The following is a 19,338-nucleotide window of genomic DNA, read 5'->3' as shown; positions in this document are numbered from 1 at the left end:
TTTGATTATTTACTTTTGAATAAAAGAAAATTTTATTTTATATTGAATTTAATTCGACTACATCGATAAGAAAAGTACTATAAGTCAATCAAATAAATAAATCTACTTACATTTCTTAATACATGCGTACGCTGCAGCTTTTTAAAGTCGTAAATTTTAAGTGAATTTGAATTTACATTTCATGAATGTGAAAAATTATACCTATACATACTGATGAAATCTCTGAACGCATAATTTACAAGACAGAGATTTTGTCATACAAAGATCTAATAAAAACACTTTTTGATATTTATGAATACATTAATTCTAATTAACACATTAAAAGACTTATATAGGTAAAGTATATTCTTCTTATATTTATTATATTCATATTCACTGGTTCTCCTCACAGCAGTATAGTACTGACGCAAGGGAGGGGAGGAGTCACTTACTGTCGAATAACTGATCGGAAATTTTAGAACAGTCGACACGGTCACAAGATCTAAACTTCAGTAAAAAAATGACGAATAACGTTGAATAATCATAAATTTATTTACTTGTTACAATCCACATGTTTGACAAGTTAACAAAACAGATCAAATTTAAAAGTCCCTGACGTAAACTTCAAGATCTTTTGCTGCACTGATGGAATGTTCTTATTTGATACTTTCGCTTCCGTTCTATGAAGCATTTCCAGATAAGGAACAAATTTTGAATAAATTTGGATTTTTTCGAATTTTTCCAGTTTTGCCAATCACTAGATTCTCTCGCCTTTTGCGTTGAATTTGGAATTTTTATATCATTTATATAAGGTGTAACAAGTACAGATTGAAATACTTTACGGGATGGTAGGGGAGCTCAAATGAAACACAAAATGTTCTATAACATATGTGTCTCATCTGTCTCCATATTGCAATAATAATGCCTTAAAGTTAATGTACCTATATGTCTTTACAATTACTGGAAGTAGCAAAATAATGAAAATGTATTCATATTGTCAAAATTTTAAATTGATAAATTATCTGACAATCTGTGAAAGGCAAGGTATGGATGTTCATGAATAATCTTAGGATACGTTACTTAAGCACTCCAAGTATTTAACTTCCAGGTCTGCGGATATCGAAGTAAATCTCTAGATGTTATATCTATATAAACTTCACATTAAAGTGTCAGCGATATGAGTAGATGGCATAGTAAACATAGCAATTGATATAATAATGATATCATGAAGACATGAATTTAGCATATTAATTTTTTATGTATAAAAAATTTTAAAAATTTTAAACTACGTTTGAATGTACTTGTAGTTCATTCTGATGTTACACCTTTTTATGCGCGTCTTGTTGAATGGTACAAGATTTTGAAAAAGCAAATATTTCTTTTCTAATTATTACTTTCTTACTTTCTTTTAGTTTTTTGTGATTCACAAAGAAGCAAGATTTATTTTATGGTACTTTTTTCTTTTGCACTATCAATATATTCTTGTATGATCATATACAGGGTGTCCCAAAACTATGGGACAAGCCGAGACATGCATTTCTGCATGCAAATAGGAATTGATAAGTCCTGTACCGTTTTGCAATCTGAAGCTTCATCTTCGAGATATCGGTGATTAAAATTCAGGTATTGGACTTCCGGGGCGCGCTGTTTAAATCCCAGTCAGCCGAACGTGTGACCCCACACACGCGTATACTACTGATGTTACAGATGTTAATACACTTCCATGGTATGAACTGAACAGTTACTTAACTTTTTCACTAATTATAAGTCATAATGAATGTTCGAACGCATATCCTTGTCTATCAACACATTTTTGAAGTCTTCTTAATAATGATTCCTGTACACTAGCACACACTCCGTCCAGTTTAATTTCGTCAATGGCATTTTGTATCCTGTCACGCAGCAGCATGTCGACACTTTCAATCCCGACACCGTAAACTTTTTGTTTCACGTACCCCCGCAAAAAAAAGTCTAAGGGAGTGAGGTCGGGAGACCGTGGTGGCCATGCCACTGGACCTAATCGTTCGATTCAACGATCTTGGTATGTATTATTTAACAATTCAAAAACACTTCGTCCAAAATGAACTGGTGCTCCATCCTGTTGGAAAAGCATAGTATTCCTTACAGCTAATGGAATATTTTCCAAGAGCAAAGGCAGCTCATTTTGTAAAAACTCCAAGTACGTCCTGGCTGTTAATGTCTCGGGGAGAAAAACTGGACAACATTTCGATGATTATTGACTTTTTAGATAGTTATTACGTAACTAATTGAGAATACAATGTTCATGATAATGCTCCATTTAGTATCGATTGAACTGCATATTGGTAGGAATCAAGGAATAATACATTCGTTTCTGCATTCTTGGTTAGCCACTGCAACACTGATTGTTAGAAGTGTGAAGGACCGATATCCTGCTGTTTTACCGAAATCGCTGTATCTTGCTGCCGACTGTACACGCGCCTGTTGTCCCTCGACAGTGGACAGGGGTAACATAAGAATCTGGTCACCACGTGTACTAGCCGCCGACGCGCCGGAGTAATGTACAGATTAAGAAAAACTAGCTTATTGTTCAGAACGAAGACGTCTGAACTCTTAAAAGGTGTCCTTTTGGGGTGCTTTTCCAAATGAAGTAAGCTGATATTTTCCAGACGCTCCTCGAGAAGAAATAACTGCATGTCGTGAGACAAGTGGGTCTTCATCTCGCTCATACCCTTCTTAGATTCTATGAACCAAGACAGTTGGCACCGTCGTAAATTTTCCACACAAACAGCTAATACTTTCTATGCTGTATTTTTACCATTTCTCTGCCTGCTGTTTTCAAGTTTCTCAACCAATCTTCGTTCATTTTCCAGCTTTCTTAAGTGTTAAAGGAACCAATAATGTTCTTTTGAGGTATCCTCTTGACTTGATCTGTTAACATGTGGATTCTAACAGTCAGAATCATTCTTTGAGCGAAACTGAGAGCATCGTAAAAAGATTTCTGTAGACAGACATTATTGGTATCCAACTAACTATTAGTTTAGTTATTATCTAGTTTTTACCCTTAATTATTGTTTAGACTTTAGTTTAAATTAGTGTATGGATTTTAGTGTGTGTTATTGTGTAGGTTTTAGTGCAAGCTATTTTCTAAGTTGTAGTGTACTAAGATTAGTGTTTTGAACTTACGTCGAATTAAAAACTCAAACGTTAAACAATTTTCTCCAACGAATAGTACTACGATATGATGCTTGCATTAGGTGAATGCAGAGGCAACATTTGTGAAGCAGTACGGTTGTACAGTGAAAGATTTGTAAATAGACAACCTACAACACGAAAAGTGTTAACGCAGGTCATGTGGAACTTCCGGCAGAATGGCCCATCTGGGCGTGACCGTTCGGAAACAGGAAGACCAAGGAGTATGCGTTGTAATGCGAACGAGGAACGTGTCCTTCAATACACGGAGGAAAACCCCCAAACGAGTGTACGACAGATGGAAAGATTAATTGGGATACCACGCTCGACTGTACATCGAATTTTACAAAACGAAGGACAATATCCATACCACATGTACCGTATGCAGTCTCTACAACCTGCTGATTTACCGGCGAGAATGATTTTCTGCAGATGGTTACTGCAGAAACACGAAGATGATGAGAATATCTTGCAAAGAATTCTATGGACAGACGAAAGCACTTTTACGAGATCTGGTGCTTTTAATACACGCAATACTCATGTTTGGAGTTATGAAAATCCACATGAGACAAGGTCCACTAATTTCCAACATTGATGGAAACTTAACGTCTGGGCAGTAGGTAATGACATTGTGGGTCCAGTTTTTCTCCCCGAGACGTAACAGCCAGGACGTACTTGAAGTTTTTACAAAATGAGCTGCCTTTGCTCTTGGAAAATATTCCATTAGCTGTAAGGAATACTATGCTTTTCCAACAGGATGGAGCACCAGTTCATTTTGGACGAAGTGTTTTTGAATTTTTAAATAATACATACCAAGATCGTTGAATCGAACGATTAGGTCCAGTGGCATGGCCACCACGGTCTCCCGACCTCACTCCCTTAGACTTTTTTTTGCGGGGGTACGTGAAACAAAAAGTTTACGGTGTCGGGATTGAAAGTGTCGACATGCTACTGCGTGACAGGATACAAAATGCCATTGACGAAATTAAACTGGACGGAGTGTGTGCTAGTGTACAGGAATCATTATTAAGAAGACTTCAAAAATGTGTTGATAGACAAGGATATGCGTTCGAACATTTATTATGACTTATAATTAGTGAAAAAGTTAAGTAACTGTTCAGTTCATACCATGGAAGTGCATTAACATTTGTAACATCAGCAGTATACGCGTGTGTGTGGTCACACGTTCGGCTGACTGGGATTTGAACAGCGCGCCCCGGAAGTCCAATACCTGAATTTCAATCACCGATATCTCGAAGATGAAGCTCCGGATTGCAAAACGGTACAGGACTTTTCGCTTTCTATTTGCATGAAGAATATGCATGTCTCAGCTTGTCCCATAATTTTGGGACACCCTGTGTAACAATAATATTGTAGTTCCTTGAAAGGGGTGATTTGAAACAACTTTTTCCTTAGCGAAAATGTTAGATGAGACTTCGTTAACGAGTTGTTAACGAAAAACACCGACCAATGAGAGCGCGAGTTTGCCGCCCGAGTGGCCTCGGTAGCGTTGGGTACGCTCTAGGCGCTATGATTGTACTCCAAACAAGAAAGTCAACATGCATCGAAGGAAATAGCATTAGTATGAAAACTGAAAGTGACATAACAAATAATACCGAGTCCTTTTTTTGTTTATCACATGAAGTGAATAATTAATTAAAATCGAGGAAAACTTTTTTCGTTCTTTTTTGTTTAAGCAGAATCAAGAATACTAATTACTTGATGTGAAAGGACAAGGAATACGTAAATTTCCTATTCGCATAACGTATAAACGAAAAAGCAATGCAACAAAAAAATGAACGGAGAATTGGAGAATTAACGTTGAAGCTAAAAACGTTGAAAGTAGTCTGCGTTAGATTTAAAAAATAGTAATCATTAATGAATTAAATACAATTCACCTGTAGTTTGTTAACCTGTGTTACTGGGTCACTGAACCAATCCTGGTCATCGATCGTCGAAATGGTTTGTGCTAGGATAGAATTTTTTCAAAGAAGTTCCTTCTACCCCCATGTAGTTTCCCATCGTTCTATTATGAGTTAACTCCCACTACGACGACGAGATTGAGAGAGAAAAAAATCACTATCCGCCAAGAAAACACGTGCTTTGCAGAAGTGCACAATGAACCATCGAGCAGTTTTACAAAAGCGCTAACTCCTCTCTTCTACGGCCTACGTATCCAATGCTTTGAGACAGAAAACAGACACATCCTACATCGGTCCAAAAGGTTCCGCGAAGGAGAGAAAGTCTTTTTTCCATTCTCGAAGAATAACAGAAAAATTTTTTACAGCACGTGTCGAGTTGTCACTGCTAGGACCAGTCTGAACACCTTAGGAGAGATCCGAGGCACGCGTCTAGGTAATTTATGGCTTTGGCTTCGAAGGAAACGTGATCTCGGAGTGTCCGAAAAAGGAAGGTCTGAGATGCTTAAACTACGTGGGGGTAGAAGGAATTTCTCTGAAAAAATTCTGCCCTAGTGTAACGTTTCTGAAGCGATGCTACGTTATTCATGGAAGAGTGACTTTGCAATGGACGAAAAGGTGGGGGTTCGTGTGATATGCGGTTGAGGAGCTGAAATCCAAGACTTATATCTTTCTTAACAATAATTTATTCAATAATAAATACTTATTCTAATCCTAATGTTAATACAATGTTGATATCTATTCTAATCTGGTTAAATATTAATAAAATCATAAGAGAATATGGGGTTATATTATATGTGATTATATAAATGTGAAGTTGTATTGACCGTGATTATCATCTAACATATAATTATCAATCAATTATCTCAATAATGCAAGGGTTATCATATAACTACGTTTATATATCGTTGAACGAGAGTTAGGTTATGTGATTATGCATTTATATTATTCACGATAGAGGATCCTCTATAGAGGCGGAGTGTGTGTTGTGTGTCTGTCTGCAATAGATCCTGTCTTGTATGCCCTGGTCGCTGCCAAAGTTATAGGTGCCTATAACCTCAGAGCGGTCTCAAGTTTTCATAAAACATGTAATCTTTGCTTATTTGCCTAAGCATCTGTAAGCCCTTCCTTATCTTTTCTACATCAGTCGCTACTCTGGAAAAAAGACTCTTCGGGAGCGGTCTCAAAAATGTGTCCGATTAGAAATGGCTTCTGGCATGCGCTTGTTGGTAGGCGATTCGTATGCTTGCGGCGAGCACGAACTCTGTATATTAAAGGAGCATCAATTACTACTTGCTAGAACGGTCGCTACGCCTAAGGAGGGGTCTCGATCTCACTGGACGAGTATATCGGCTACCTCCAAGACCTTCGTCTATTCGAAACCTGATGCCAGGGAGAAGTGTGTCACTTTCTGGTTTCGCAGCTCCTTATATACCCGGCAGTTGGAGTTCGCGCATGCGTAATGCCTTATTTCTAATGGCGGTCTTATTGTAATCGTAAATGGAAACGTACGACATACATTATATTTATATTAAAATATAATTGAAACCTATAGTATATGACATAAAATAAAGTATAAAAATATTAATTACTATCAAAATAACAGAATACGTAGTAATATATAATAATAAGGTATTAGTAGAAAGAGAAGGAAATAAATACAACGAGATAAAGAGAGATGGCGATAGATAGAGAGAGATAGTAATAGATAGAACGAAATAGAGATAGAGAGAGATGTGGAGCGTTACACTAGCTGTTCCGTCGAGGAACAAGAATAGGGACAATCGAAACGGTCCTTCCTCCGATGGACGAAGCAATCGTTTGTTTTATTGTTGCCAGATGCGAAAGTCAGAGTCCGTTCGAAATTCTGCCTTTATATTTTCAATAGCTAAGGGTTCCGCATCTGGCGACTAGTATGAAACAATTTCGGGCTTTCATCGAGCGGCGGAAAACAAGTAATAAAACATCTGCGAGACACTCGTGCGGACTCGCCTTGCTAATCCGGAGTCCCGTTATTCCTCCTCAACCATGACCTTCAACCGGGGAGGAAGCAGGCTTCCTCCACCACCGTTATCGGGCCACGGAGCCGAGCCTTCCTTCAGCACCGTCGCGGGACCAAGGAAGTGGGGGTGCCTTCCGCCCTTCCAAGGTGACTGAGGGGGATGCTACTGCCCGGATCGATAGCCAATCGATTCGATGGTCAGTGGTCAACGCCCGAAATCGAATTGACATCCCTACACGCGTATCTCGGAGGGGATGAAACAGGAGGAGGAAGTGAACTCTGGAAGCAAACACAGTAGTCGTCTTAAGACAGTCGTCTAAAAGGCGTCGAAAGACAGTCCTCTTCAAAGCTTTGAAACAGTCGTCGTCTTAAAATCGTCGAACCATAGTTATCAAATCGTCGATGTAACTAGTGGTTTTCGAACCGTCAATGTACAACGAAATTACTCAAATTTAATTAGGCGAGTAATCTCCGGATTGCGAACACGGCTTACAACCGTGAAAATTTATATCAATTCGTGACGAGACACTAGCATAAACTATTTAGACGGTCGATGTCCAAGATCAGTACAGTGATCTACTGCCACAAGTTTACAAACTACAGATGAATTGCATTTAATGCATTAATGATTATTATATTTTGAATCTACCGCAGACTACTTTCAACGTTTGTACTTTCAACGTTAATTCTCCAATTCTCCGTTCATGTTTTTGTTGCATTGCTTTTTCGTCATACGTTATGCGAATATTTTCATACTAATGTTATTTCTTTCGATGCATGCGGACTTTCTTGTTCGGAGTACAATCGTAGCGCCTAGCGCGTTCCCAACGCTACCGCGGTCGCTCGGGCGGCAAACTCGCGCTCTCATTGGTTGGTGTTTTTCGTTAATAACTCGTTAATGAACATTTTCTCATCTAACATTTTCGCTACGGAAAAAGTTGTTTCAAATCACCCCCTGAATCACTCCTTTCAAAGAACTACAACATTTTTCTTACACCCTGTACATATTTTTTTTTCATATCATATTTATTATTCTTGGATTTTCATATATTTTGATAAGTTTCTCAATATTTAAGTGCTTCCATTTATCATTATAAGAGGATATTTTATATACATATGTAGTAAACAAATAAAGTATATTAAATATTATTTTAGACGAAATTACATATTGATTTCTTTATTAACCCTTTGCACTTGAGCGGGGCCAATGCGGCGCCTGGCCTATTTGAAGCGAAAAAGGCCTCGAGTGCAAAGGGTTAAGTTTAAGTTTTCAATTAAGTTTTGTAAACAATATGATCTTGTTTTTAGTGCAGAAAGATGCTATCAAAATGGACCTGGATAGTACTCAACCTCGTGATTTACGCAAGTGCGTCGTTGAAAACTGATGCAATTAAAGCTTTCATAGAGTTAACTGAGTTCGAATACGAGGATGCTTGCTCGAACACTGCCGAAGCGGAATGGGCGTTTGTTAATACTCCATCAAATGAAACATTGTTAACATGGGTAAATATCTCATCAAACACATTTAGTGTAAATAAATATTAAATGTTCTTAACCCTTATCCGGCTGGTTGAAACACATAACTTCAACCTAAATACACTAGTGGTACACTTGAATGTACCTAGGACGACATCCGCTCGATGCAGTTATTGTGAATATGACTACTAATTTCTATGTGCGAGAAAAGGAAGATTCCTAATTGTAAGACGGAAATAGCATTAGGCTTTAGTAATCAGAAAAATTTCTTATCAGATTTTTACGCAAAATACTATTAATTAACTCTGTTTCTTCGATAAAAGTGGTAAGAAATGCTACAATTTAGATAATTTGAAGTGTCATATTTTTGAAACGTCTTGTATTAATAACTTTTTAACAAACAATGAATGACGGTTAAAAATCTTCTCTTCAGACGATGTAAATCCAATTATTTTAACAAAAAGACAAAAAGGTTCATTACTATGTATAAAAAATCCCTAATTTTAAATTCTCAGTTTTAACTATGTAACTATTTGTGCGTGCGCGCGCGCGCGCGCGCGTGTGATAAATATATATCTATATATAAATTTATCGTAACTATTTGTTTATATAGGTATTTGACATAATTATATTTTGACTTAAGGGGGTACGATCAGATATGTCAGAGCGGTGACATTGTCGACAAAATTAGGCAAAAACAGGGGTTTACGGCTTGACACTTTTCGTCCTTATCTGAGATGATTTTAAGCTGGGAATAGGTTCATTCGAAAGAAAAAAGTTCAATGCAGCGCAGTGAACTCGCGATTTAACGAAATTCTACTGATATTTAGTAATACGAGTGTTATAAAGTAGAGCAAAAATCTACCATTGACAGCTATAGAAATTTAAGCATTTTTATGTAACGTAGAGAGTGTTTTGAACGAAATCGCGAGTTGACTGCGCTGCGTTGTACTTTTTTCTATCAAATGAACCCTTTCCCAGTTCAAAATGTTCTCATATAAGGACGAAAAGTGTCAGGCCGTAAAACCATACCACAGTATTGCTTTCGGCTGGGTTATCGATAAAACAGCAAAAAATGTGACAAATTTAGTTGGCCTTTTGCGACGTCTAATTTGAAAGGCTGCCGATGTGGAATCGGAATCTGTAATACCCAAATTGACGATGCGAATTACTGAAAATTTCCCCCTCTACTACGCACACCACCCTAGGAGTCGCGTGTACGTGAGCTCGGCGCTTCGGGCCACTCCAGACATGTTCGAAAAGTCAAAAGAGAATGCGAATGTAAAGTGAACCTTACTCTCTCGCTCTTGAAATACTGTCCAAGTTGCCGATAAACGACACAAACCGCGCGCGATATTTTCATTTGCCCAGACATATTTACGAAAGCCCGTGAAGACAAGAATACGGAGCCCGTCTTTTGCTATTATGCGAGTTCAAATCTGTGACTTTTTTATTTCATACATAATTTCTTTTTAGTTTTTTAACTTTAGAATTTCTCGTTTCATATATTACTGAATTTATAAAATGCTGTAGAAAATATAATTCATATTTTAGCCACACAGATAGCCATAGAACACAGTTGCACTGTTCTCATCTTTTTACAACCAGTCTTTTATGGAATAAAATAATAATTCAACCGAAATAATATAAAATCAAATTTATATAAAGATTGGAATTGTATATTAAAATTACGTGTAGAATAAAAAAAAAGTTGCAGGTTTGAACGGGATCCGAACTCGAGCAATGGTAACGACAGATGACAGGTATAGGATCTCTGCATTTTGACGTTCTTCATTTCATTACGGTTACGAGGTGAGATTATGAGATCCTATACACGTCTGATGTTGCAGTTAGATTATGTATAATGAAGAAATAAATGCAGTAGATCACATGTATATTCAAAACAGTCGTGTGCGTTTGGATACGCCACCAGACACGCATAGGGAATTGAAATATTTCAGGACCGTCGATTAGCTGTCGCGATTTTGAGTACCAATCGGTCATGTTCGGCAAGCGTCGCGCATCGCATCGCTCGCTCGTAGCCTAGCACGTTACCACCTATGTATGCATACAGGGTGTTCCGCGTAACACTGTACAGTCCATTATTTCCTATACTGTTTAAGATATAAAAAAACTGTTTACATAAAATTTGCATGGTATAAGGGGGAAATTTATTGGCTATAACAAATTATCTTTTAGATTATTATTTTCAAAGATACATAAAACTTGATTTGTAGAAAGAAAGGTCACGTTCATCCACGTATATACAGTAATGTTAGAGGTAGTCTATTGAGTAGTCGATTGACTGGTAGTCGATTCGATATCCGCGGCCAGACCCGAGTGCAACTCTCGTCCATGACCAGTAGACGATTCGGATTCCTTTGCTCTCAGTCGCCGAGATATGCAGAATGCTACGAAAAGTACTCCAATCCACTACAGTGATGATGCGGACACTGCGCTCGGGTCTGATCGCAGCTCTTGTTCGTGTGGACGAAACGACCCTCGATCGTATTATTACTGTACTTAAAATCTATCGGTCCTAATCCAGACCTAACTCAAAATATACATACATACATATATGTATATATTAATATTTCTATTTAAAATTGGTTTGAGTTTCATTAGCATCTACTTATATATGTAAAATAATATACAATTCTGTATTATATATCTAAAAAGGATGAATAATATCTAGCGAAATAATAAATCGGAAAACGGACGAGTAAGCTCTTTCTACAAATTAAGTTATTAAGTATCTTTATTATAAATAATCGGAATCATGTCGTATTTGATATCATTTTCATCGGGCGAGCACGAGGAATCGATTGGTGTTACTGACGTGAAAATCCGTTTGCAAATAAGAAACTTCAATTTTTCCTATGTAAATCCCTAATGATCCCTATCCTTGTCTTTTGTAACGTCATTGATTTCGGGCATCGAACTTGAGCATCGACGGTCGAGCGAGACCCTTTTTTTTTTGCTTCTTCGGTTGTGTACCAATTATATTATCTTGGCGACTGAAAGCAAAGGAAGCCAAATCGACTACTAGTCACGGACGAGAGCCACGACCAGACCAGAGCGCGGCTCTCGTCGGTAACGTTACTGTACATGTATACGTATACGTATATACACGCACACATATGCGTGATCTTCATATTAATATAAAAACGATATTTGGAAAAAGGGTCTACCTCGAGAAAGGCATCAATGTGGACAAAGAATGAATAATATGAATGTAGTGGTATTTAGAGTGTGACACGTGTAAAAGTTATACATGTACAAATATCATGTATCGTTTGATAAATACCACTACATTCGCACGATTGAGTGCTATATTGAATCACTGCAAATATCTCAGTTGATTATGGCGTTTCAAGAGTGAGAGAGAAAGACTCATATTCGCACTCTCTCCACTTTCCGTAAATGTCCGAAGTCGGTCACGAAGCGTCGAGTTCACGTACATATAACTCGTATAGTAGTGTGTACAGTAGAGGGGGAAATTTTCTAAGCTATCTCCCGAATTCGAAATCCTAGAAAGGCTCCACCTTGCGTTCATCAGGCAGCCACGTGTCTGTGGATAATACTATTTCTGTAACGAAAACTCTAATAGCAGATACCGACCTGGCAATCTCGAAAAGTCACGTGACTACCAGACGCCCTCAAGGGGGCTAACTCCTTGTATTTTGAGCTGTGTGCGTGCGCTCACCCAAGCAAAGAAAGTCATACACGTATACGCGATGAGCGAGAGAGACAAACGGTTTCGCAAATTACACTTTACGTCTCGACACTTGCATAAATGAATTTTTCGCGGGTACAGAACCTACCAGTAGACTTCACTATACGGTGGTCTGGTCCGTCTAAACTCCAAGAAACACTATACGTTAAGAAAACTATAAAATTACAAACTGTAAGCATGAAACAGACGCTGTTGTAAACTAGCAAGATGGCTGCCGAAGTGAAATTTTTGCAAATATCTCACGATTTAATGGCTTTTTCACTCATGGCACACCAGACCACGCTTCCTTGAATTAGCACAATATCGTGGAAATGCAATTTTCCTCAATTTAACACTTCTTCAAGGCGCTGTTACGAGACGGGAGGCGAGCAGCGCGAGAGACCGTCGAGGATAGGTATAATTCCAAAGAATATAGTGGTTGATGTGTTGGTTGGTACACGGACGAAACTGATGCGAGATCAGTGAGCCGTTAGGATTATTGTAGACGAGGACGGACCTGATGTAAAATCAGGTAGCCTCTGAGGATAGGTGTGCTTGCGGACGAAACTGATCGGTGATCAGTGAGCCGCAGGAGAGTGAGTTTGTGAACGTACCTGATGCGAAATCAGGGAGTCACTAGGATCACTTTTACAGACGAACTCAAATTAAATTGAGGTGCTGTTAAGGAGGTTGGCGAATTCGAACAGACGAGCCTGATGCGAAACCAGGGTGCTGTAAGGAAGTTGGATAATGTACAGACGAACCTGGTATCAGGTGGCTGTAGGAAGTAGACGAAACTGATGTAAAAATCAGTTAGCTACAGGATAGGTTAGCTTTCGTGGACGAACTCGAATAAATCGAGGAGCCACTAGGTTGAATGCAGTTTCTTTGGAAGTAAGGGTAAGCGGACGAAACTGATGTAAGATCAGAGGAGCCGCAGGAGATGTTAGTGAGCCTCCTAACTTTTTAAATTATTAATTGATACAACTTGAGCGGTTAAGCTGTATCGTGGTGGATCTGTCAACTTCGAATGGGATCGCTTAAGGTAGTTATAGGTTTGTAAGCAATCTACGCAACATTACAATGAATACTTAAATATATTCTAAATCAGTCTTTACGTACAAGTGTACAGTGTAGTGTTGTCGCGTAAAGTGTATGATATTAATGCACGGTGTTAACGCACTGGCGATGCGGGGACTTACAGAGTGGTCGTAGGAATTGCCAGATAGAATTTATGCCGACTCGCGGATTCTATGAGGTTAACTGTAGACTCGAAAGGGAACTTTAGCCCGATCTAACTGGATAGCAACCAACTCTGACGAACTTGACTATCAACGTGACGGTACTGTTCTGAACCCGTTAGGGCTAAAATCTCTGAGTTTATATAGGCCGAAAGATGAGTGGGGTTCGTTAGAAATTTCCATATAAGGAAATTTCTCACGGTTGGTACAGCGTCGTGGTTGCTACCCAGCTGCTCGGAATCGCGCTTACATTAAGATAACGAAAAAAACGAGAGTGCTAGGGCGTTTTCTCTTAACAGGCAGAGACTTGAATATTTGGGAGAGTAGACGGAAAATATTCTCCGTACATAACAGCGTAAAGCGTAATATTCGTTGTGCACCCGTTTTGACAGAAGAATAGTTCAACGTGTTGCCGTTAGAAGCGTTGATGATATATCTCAATTAATTTGGTCACATTACCATCAGCATCGATGAAAATACAGATCAGTCGGTAAATGTAATCTAGAATTTCACAGCTGAATGGGGTATTCTTCGAATCCTCGAATACAGACGCAAGAAAGGCTTAGTTGCCAAAACGTATTGAAAATTTGGTCACGCTGTTGTCACATATATGTATGTACATATTACAATTCTGCCCATCAGGAAAACTCGAACGAATCCAACTCCAGCCGAGATTTTGATTCTTACTAAGGGAACATCGCGAGGTGAAAGTCTCCGATTTTGATGAAACTTTGTAGGATTGTAGAATAGCCGAAAATATTCGACACGTATTTTTTTTATTGCTTCTAATTCATCTAAAGGGTGTGGAAACCACCCCCAAAGTTGGGGGTGGAAAACATATTTCGTTTAATATCTCCAAAACTAGTGCGTGTAGCAAAATGGTATACATGGGGCGATTGTGTATTTTTGAACGACGAATCCACCTATGTAAACAGTTTTTAAAAATATCAATTTATTTAAAAAATATATTAAAAAATAGTATATTGTCGTTGTTTTCACTGACTACATGCTGATCGGTCGTTTTGCAAATTTGTGTGCAAATACTATGAACCAAAACAGAAAATACGGCTAAAATAGAATTTTGAATTTTTACGTTATTATCAAAATAATAACATTCCTAGTTAGACTACATTTTGTGCGAAACTGGGCCCTGAAACGAGTGGTTTTGCGAAGGACATATATCCCTATAATGTTTTTGTCATTATATTATGATACATGTTGTTTATTGTTCACTAAATGTATAAATAATAATATTGCTAATGAATACTCGCAACGTCTTGCACTCGTTGCAAACAGTACGAGAGGTTCAGTGTGAGTGACCCTTGCATCGATGAAAATGTAGCAAGTACAAATGGTTTACAAATCATCCTTCAATAGTTATTATCTGTTATGTACGAACAATTGGAATTGTTCCTAAATGGTAGTTTAATCCACTAATTTTACATGAAAGTACCTTAGCTGAATGAGAATTAGACATTTATTCATCATTTGCATGTGCCGTGTTCGAATCTCTTGGTAGCTCTTTTTTTTTTTATTTTTTTCAATTTTTATTTCAAATAATTCTAATTTTCGTATACCTTATCACAGATTACAATTGGACCACTCAACTCAATTCACTAATTTATTATTGGTACCAATTTTGTCAGTTCGAAGGTCATTTACTACCATATAGTGTATTATGAGTAAAAGCATTATTCAGAGGATCAGATCGGATCCAAAAAGTAGTAAATGGAGTCGACATTATACAAAACATTATAAGCACATACGTTTTTCGTAAAGCCACTCGTTTCAGGACCCAATTTCACACAAATTGTAGTCTAACTAGGAACGTTATTATTTTGTTTATAACGTAAAAATTCAAAATTCTATTTTAGCCGTATTTTGTATTTTGGTTCATAGTATTTGCATACAAACTTGCAAAACGCTCGATCAGTATTTAGTTAACCCTTAAATGTGCAACATCTCCAGTTGAAACAAAAAATCATGTACATTATTTGGACACTAAAAATAATTGGCGTTCATAATTGGTTTAAAGGTTCTATTAGAAGTTTAAACTGATTAATTTTAATAGGGTATTTTTAGTACACAATTCATTTTGGATCAGTCTTTTGATTTTAGAAGGCATTTTATGGATTCATATGTGCAACAATTTACATTAAAGGGTTAACAAGTATGAATGAATGAATAAATAGTATGAATTTAATGAATTGTTTATTCTATATATAAAAGTTTTACGATTTAACGCATTAGTATGTATGTGCCCATAATTATGAAAGTGGTCTAAGTCGTATATTTCTTATTTTAGGATATTGAAAAGATTACATTTGAATAAATTAGAAAATATTTTTGTATTACGTAACATTGTAATTTAGAATTTTATTAATCTTGATTAATGAAAATTTATTATGAATGTGAAATTTTGTGTGAATCTCATGCGAAAATGTTGTTTTTAAAGTTTGAATTGACTTAGACCACTTTCATAATTATGGGCACATATGTATTGTTTCATTCGTGATACTCTTTCTTTCTCGCTCGCACCGTCCTTTTTTATATTCCGTATGCAGCAAAATATCGGTTCAAGTCGTGTTCAGTAGAAACTTACTGATGGATAAAATTGTAATTGATGTGGCAACAGCGTGACAGAACTTTCCTACGATGCGATTTGGCAATTATACCTTCGCACTTCTCGTTTGTAATTCAACAGGATAACGCTAGATGCTACATTATCAAATGTCTCATGTATAAATTATATGTTTTCACTAATGCCCGTTTCTTCGCAACAGCGCTTCGATCGATTCGGAGTAGGCCCCGAAGGAGTCTGCCCCGTTAAGTACAAACCTATAAATCAAATCCTTATTCTGAATTTCTTAATAGAGAAAAAAAGAATGAGAGAGACAGAAAGAAAAAGAATTATTTTGTTTGCTACAAATAATTTCATTTATTATAATATACGTGTAGAAATAACCATTGTTCACCAGCAGTCAAATATATCCATAATGTACCACTAATTACATAGCTTAAACATTGTGATGATTAAACTGTGGATATTTCTGCAAATTCATATTTTCATACGTAAAATTAAAGAGATGTGTTCGATCTTGCAACTGCTTGTATCACGGCTCAAATGCGGGGCCGATAGTCGGCCAGAATCATCAACGTTAGGAGTAGAAAGGTCGCGGAATCAGTACGAAGAAGAACAGATAGTCGACCAGAGTATGGAACAAGCGACTTATAAAAATTAGAGACACAATAACTTTTTTAGTGCTTATCGTATGTCTCTGTTAGCGTGAGTAGTCCGAGAGATTGGCACGGAAACGTTAGTTCGCGGTGCTGCGGAATCGGTCGCGCGAACATACAACGTTAAGATAGAACCTAATGAAAGGCTTGTTTTACCCTATAAATATTATAAAATGTGTTTATCTTTCAACAGGTTGATTCCGTTCTTTTTTGAACACTGAAATTTTCCATAAATGTATACACGTCTGCAATCTAGTGATAATATACAACATGTTTTCTTTATAATATAATTAATACAACCAATTGGTTTACAAATAAAATGTCATAGACAATCATTACACTATCCATATTATCATAGCACATGAAAAACTTCAAATAAATTGACATTAAAAGTTCTCTTTTAAAAATTTCAAAACTGAATATAGTAATAAATCTTCAAAAGCATAAACTCCTTCTATTATGAAAACAATCAATTCTCAAGTCAACGACAGTAACATTATTCCCATTATCCAACATAACTTCAATATCATCTATTATCTCTTTCCGTTGCTCTTGATTATTTTGTGTATCTAATACTCAACCAATGAACGTAAATTTACCTGGAAAAGGAACACATTAGCTTTAATATTGCAATTGCGACATGAAAATTTAGTTACATCATTTTAGAAAGTCTGTTGTTGTTCTTAACTCTTTTTAAATACCAAATTCAAAATTCACATACAATTCTATTGCACAAAATTGCCTCATTTTTGAAAATCCGGATATATCATCGAAGCTTCTGTAACGCTCCACGGTCTTCCCTTTCACTCTATCTATCGCCATCTCTCTCTATTTCATTGTATTTATTTCCTTCTCTTTCTACTAATACCTCATTATTATATATTACCGCGTAATCTGTTATTTCAATACTAATTAATATTTTTGTACCTTATTTTATATCATATACTATAGGTTTCAATTATATTTTAATATAAATTATCAGGTGTTTTATCTCGTTAGGATGTTTTCCGAGAGGTTTACCTGCGTCGAGCTGCCGTGAGCTCGAGGCAGGACAGCCTGACAACTTCGCCGTATCCGCCCTGCAAGTCGCTCGACAGGTACTTTCGTGCCAACTATAGCGAAAAACCAACAACGATATGCGACCGTTGCAGTTCAGGTACGGCGGCGAACGTCGACTAGCTCGGCGGAAGAGGAAAGGTCGTGGTTCAGACGCGCAGAGGAATCAAGCCTTCACGGCAAGGCAAAGACGAGACTTCGATTATCTTCCACAGATGTTTATTCGACAATATAGGGTCGTATGAACGGCACGATTGCGGAAGATTACAGGTGGTCGGTACAGAAACAAACACGTCTCCCCACAATCTCGGCACACGCGGACTCGCCCGTTACAAAAGATGCGTCGATCTTACTGATATCGGAATATGCGAAACAGGACGGCAAATTATACAAGATCGCGATATCGGAAACACCCTGGGGAAACTCGAATCGCGCCTAGCACTATCGGCACTTCGTGCCTGGTAATTAGACCAAGGTAATTTATGCAGCTTACCCTAAGATTGCTGATTCTCAAAAGATGTTCGTCAACGTCAACGTATCGGCAACGAGTGACGACGCTCGGCACGCGCGCATGCGACCTTCCCGATTCGGGGCACGTCCTTCCCCCGCGCAAGCGCTACAGCCCCTCAGCATACTCGCTATGGTTCAGGCGCGTATGCGAGGAGCGAGGCCCCGCTCCTCTCTGGCGACGATCCGCATTTGCTCGGCATCGTGGAAACTCCCCCAGGACTTTCTGTGGCTCTGGCCGCCTGGGCAACGATCTCCGGGCTCGCCTCCACCCTCGCCTTCCGTTTGAACCTCCTGAGAAGGGCGGCGCCGCGGAACCATCTGTCTGGTGGTGATTTCCCTCTTCGGCCCTTTGGTCCACCGCGGAAGCGGCAAGTCCCTCAACTCCGAGGGTGGAGGGCCCTTGGTACATCCGGTGTCCTTACTGCGCCTGGATCTGGAACTGCGCGGCCAGGGGACGGGGACGGCCTCAGGGTCCCTCAGGTATCTTCTACGGCCCTGAAATGTGCGCGCTCGGCACGGAGGCACCCGAAGTTAGCAACTATTCTTAAGGGCTTAGGGTAGTCACGTGACTTTACGAGATTTCTTGGTCGGTATCTGCCGTTACAGTTTTCTTTACAGAAATAAAATTATCCACAGACATGTGGCTGCTTAATGAATGCGAGATGGAGCCACACTATGATTCCCCCTCCACTATACACACTACTATACGAGCCGTATGTACGTGAATTCGGCCCTTCGGATCACTTCGGATAGCTTCGGAAAGACGAGAGAGAAGGCAAATGTCAAATCTTACTCTCGCGTTTCTAAAACGCTATTGTGGTTTGGTCCAGGGAGGGTAATCTCCCATGTATAATTTATGGACCTTAGCAGTGCCATCTAACTTATATCCCTCAACTAAAACCTATATATATAGCTATACGATTCTATACGCATACATACACATACATATACCTCTCTACTACAGTACGATTACTTTAAACTTAGAAGTAAACTTATGCTTAAAGGACATAATATGTTTTGTAACACAATAGT

At 38.2% G+C, this 19,338-nt stretch overlaps 2 protein-coding genes across 2 annotated transcripts in view; both read left to right on the top strand.

Annotated features, from left to right (window-relative positions):
• Positions 1 to 19,338, top strand: part of LOC143186535 (uncharacterized) — a 101,836-nt gene that overhangs the window by 18,990 nt on the left and 63,508 nt on the right. The gene's annotated exons all lie outside the window — the stretch shown is intronic.
• LOC143186537 (angiotensin-converting enzyme) overlaps positions 1 to 19,338 on the top strand; it is a 349,658-nt gene that overhangs the window by 311,385 nt on the left and 18,935 nt on the right. The window contains exons 2-3 of the mRNA XM_076390227.1: positions 4,313 to 4,432; positions 8,385 to 8,574. Coding sequence (XP_076246342.1) covers positions 4,410 to 4,432; positions 8,385 to 8,574 — 213 coding nt within the window. The 5' untranslated portion in view covers positions 4,313 to 4,409. The remainder of the gene's footprint in view (positions 1 to 4,312; positions 4,433 to 8,384; positions 8,575 to 19,338) is intronic.

Source organism: Calliopsis andreniformis, unplaced genomic scaffold (assembly GCF_051401765.1).
Source record: "Calliopsis andreniformis isolate RMS-2024a unplaced genomic scaffold, iyCalAndr_principal scaffold0001, whole genome shotgun sequence".
Lineage (NCBI taxonomy): Eukaryota > Metazoa > Arthropoda > Insecta > Hymenoptera > Andrenidae > Calliopsis > Calliopsis andreniformis.
Note: the sequence above shows the minus strand (reverse complement) of the source record. Positions and strands in the feature narration are given on the sequence as shown.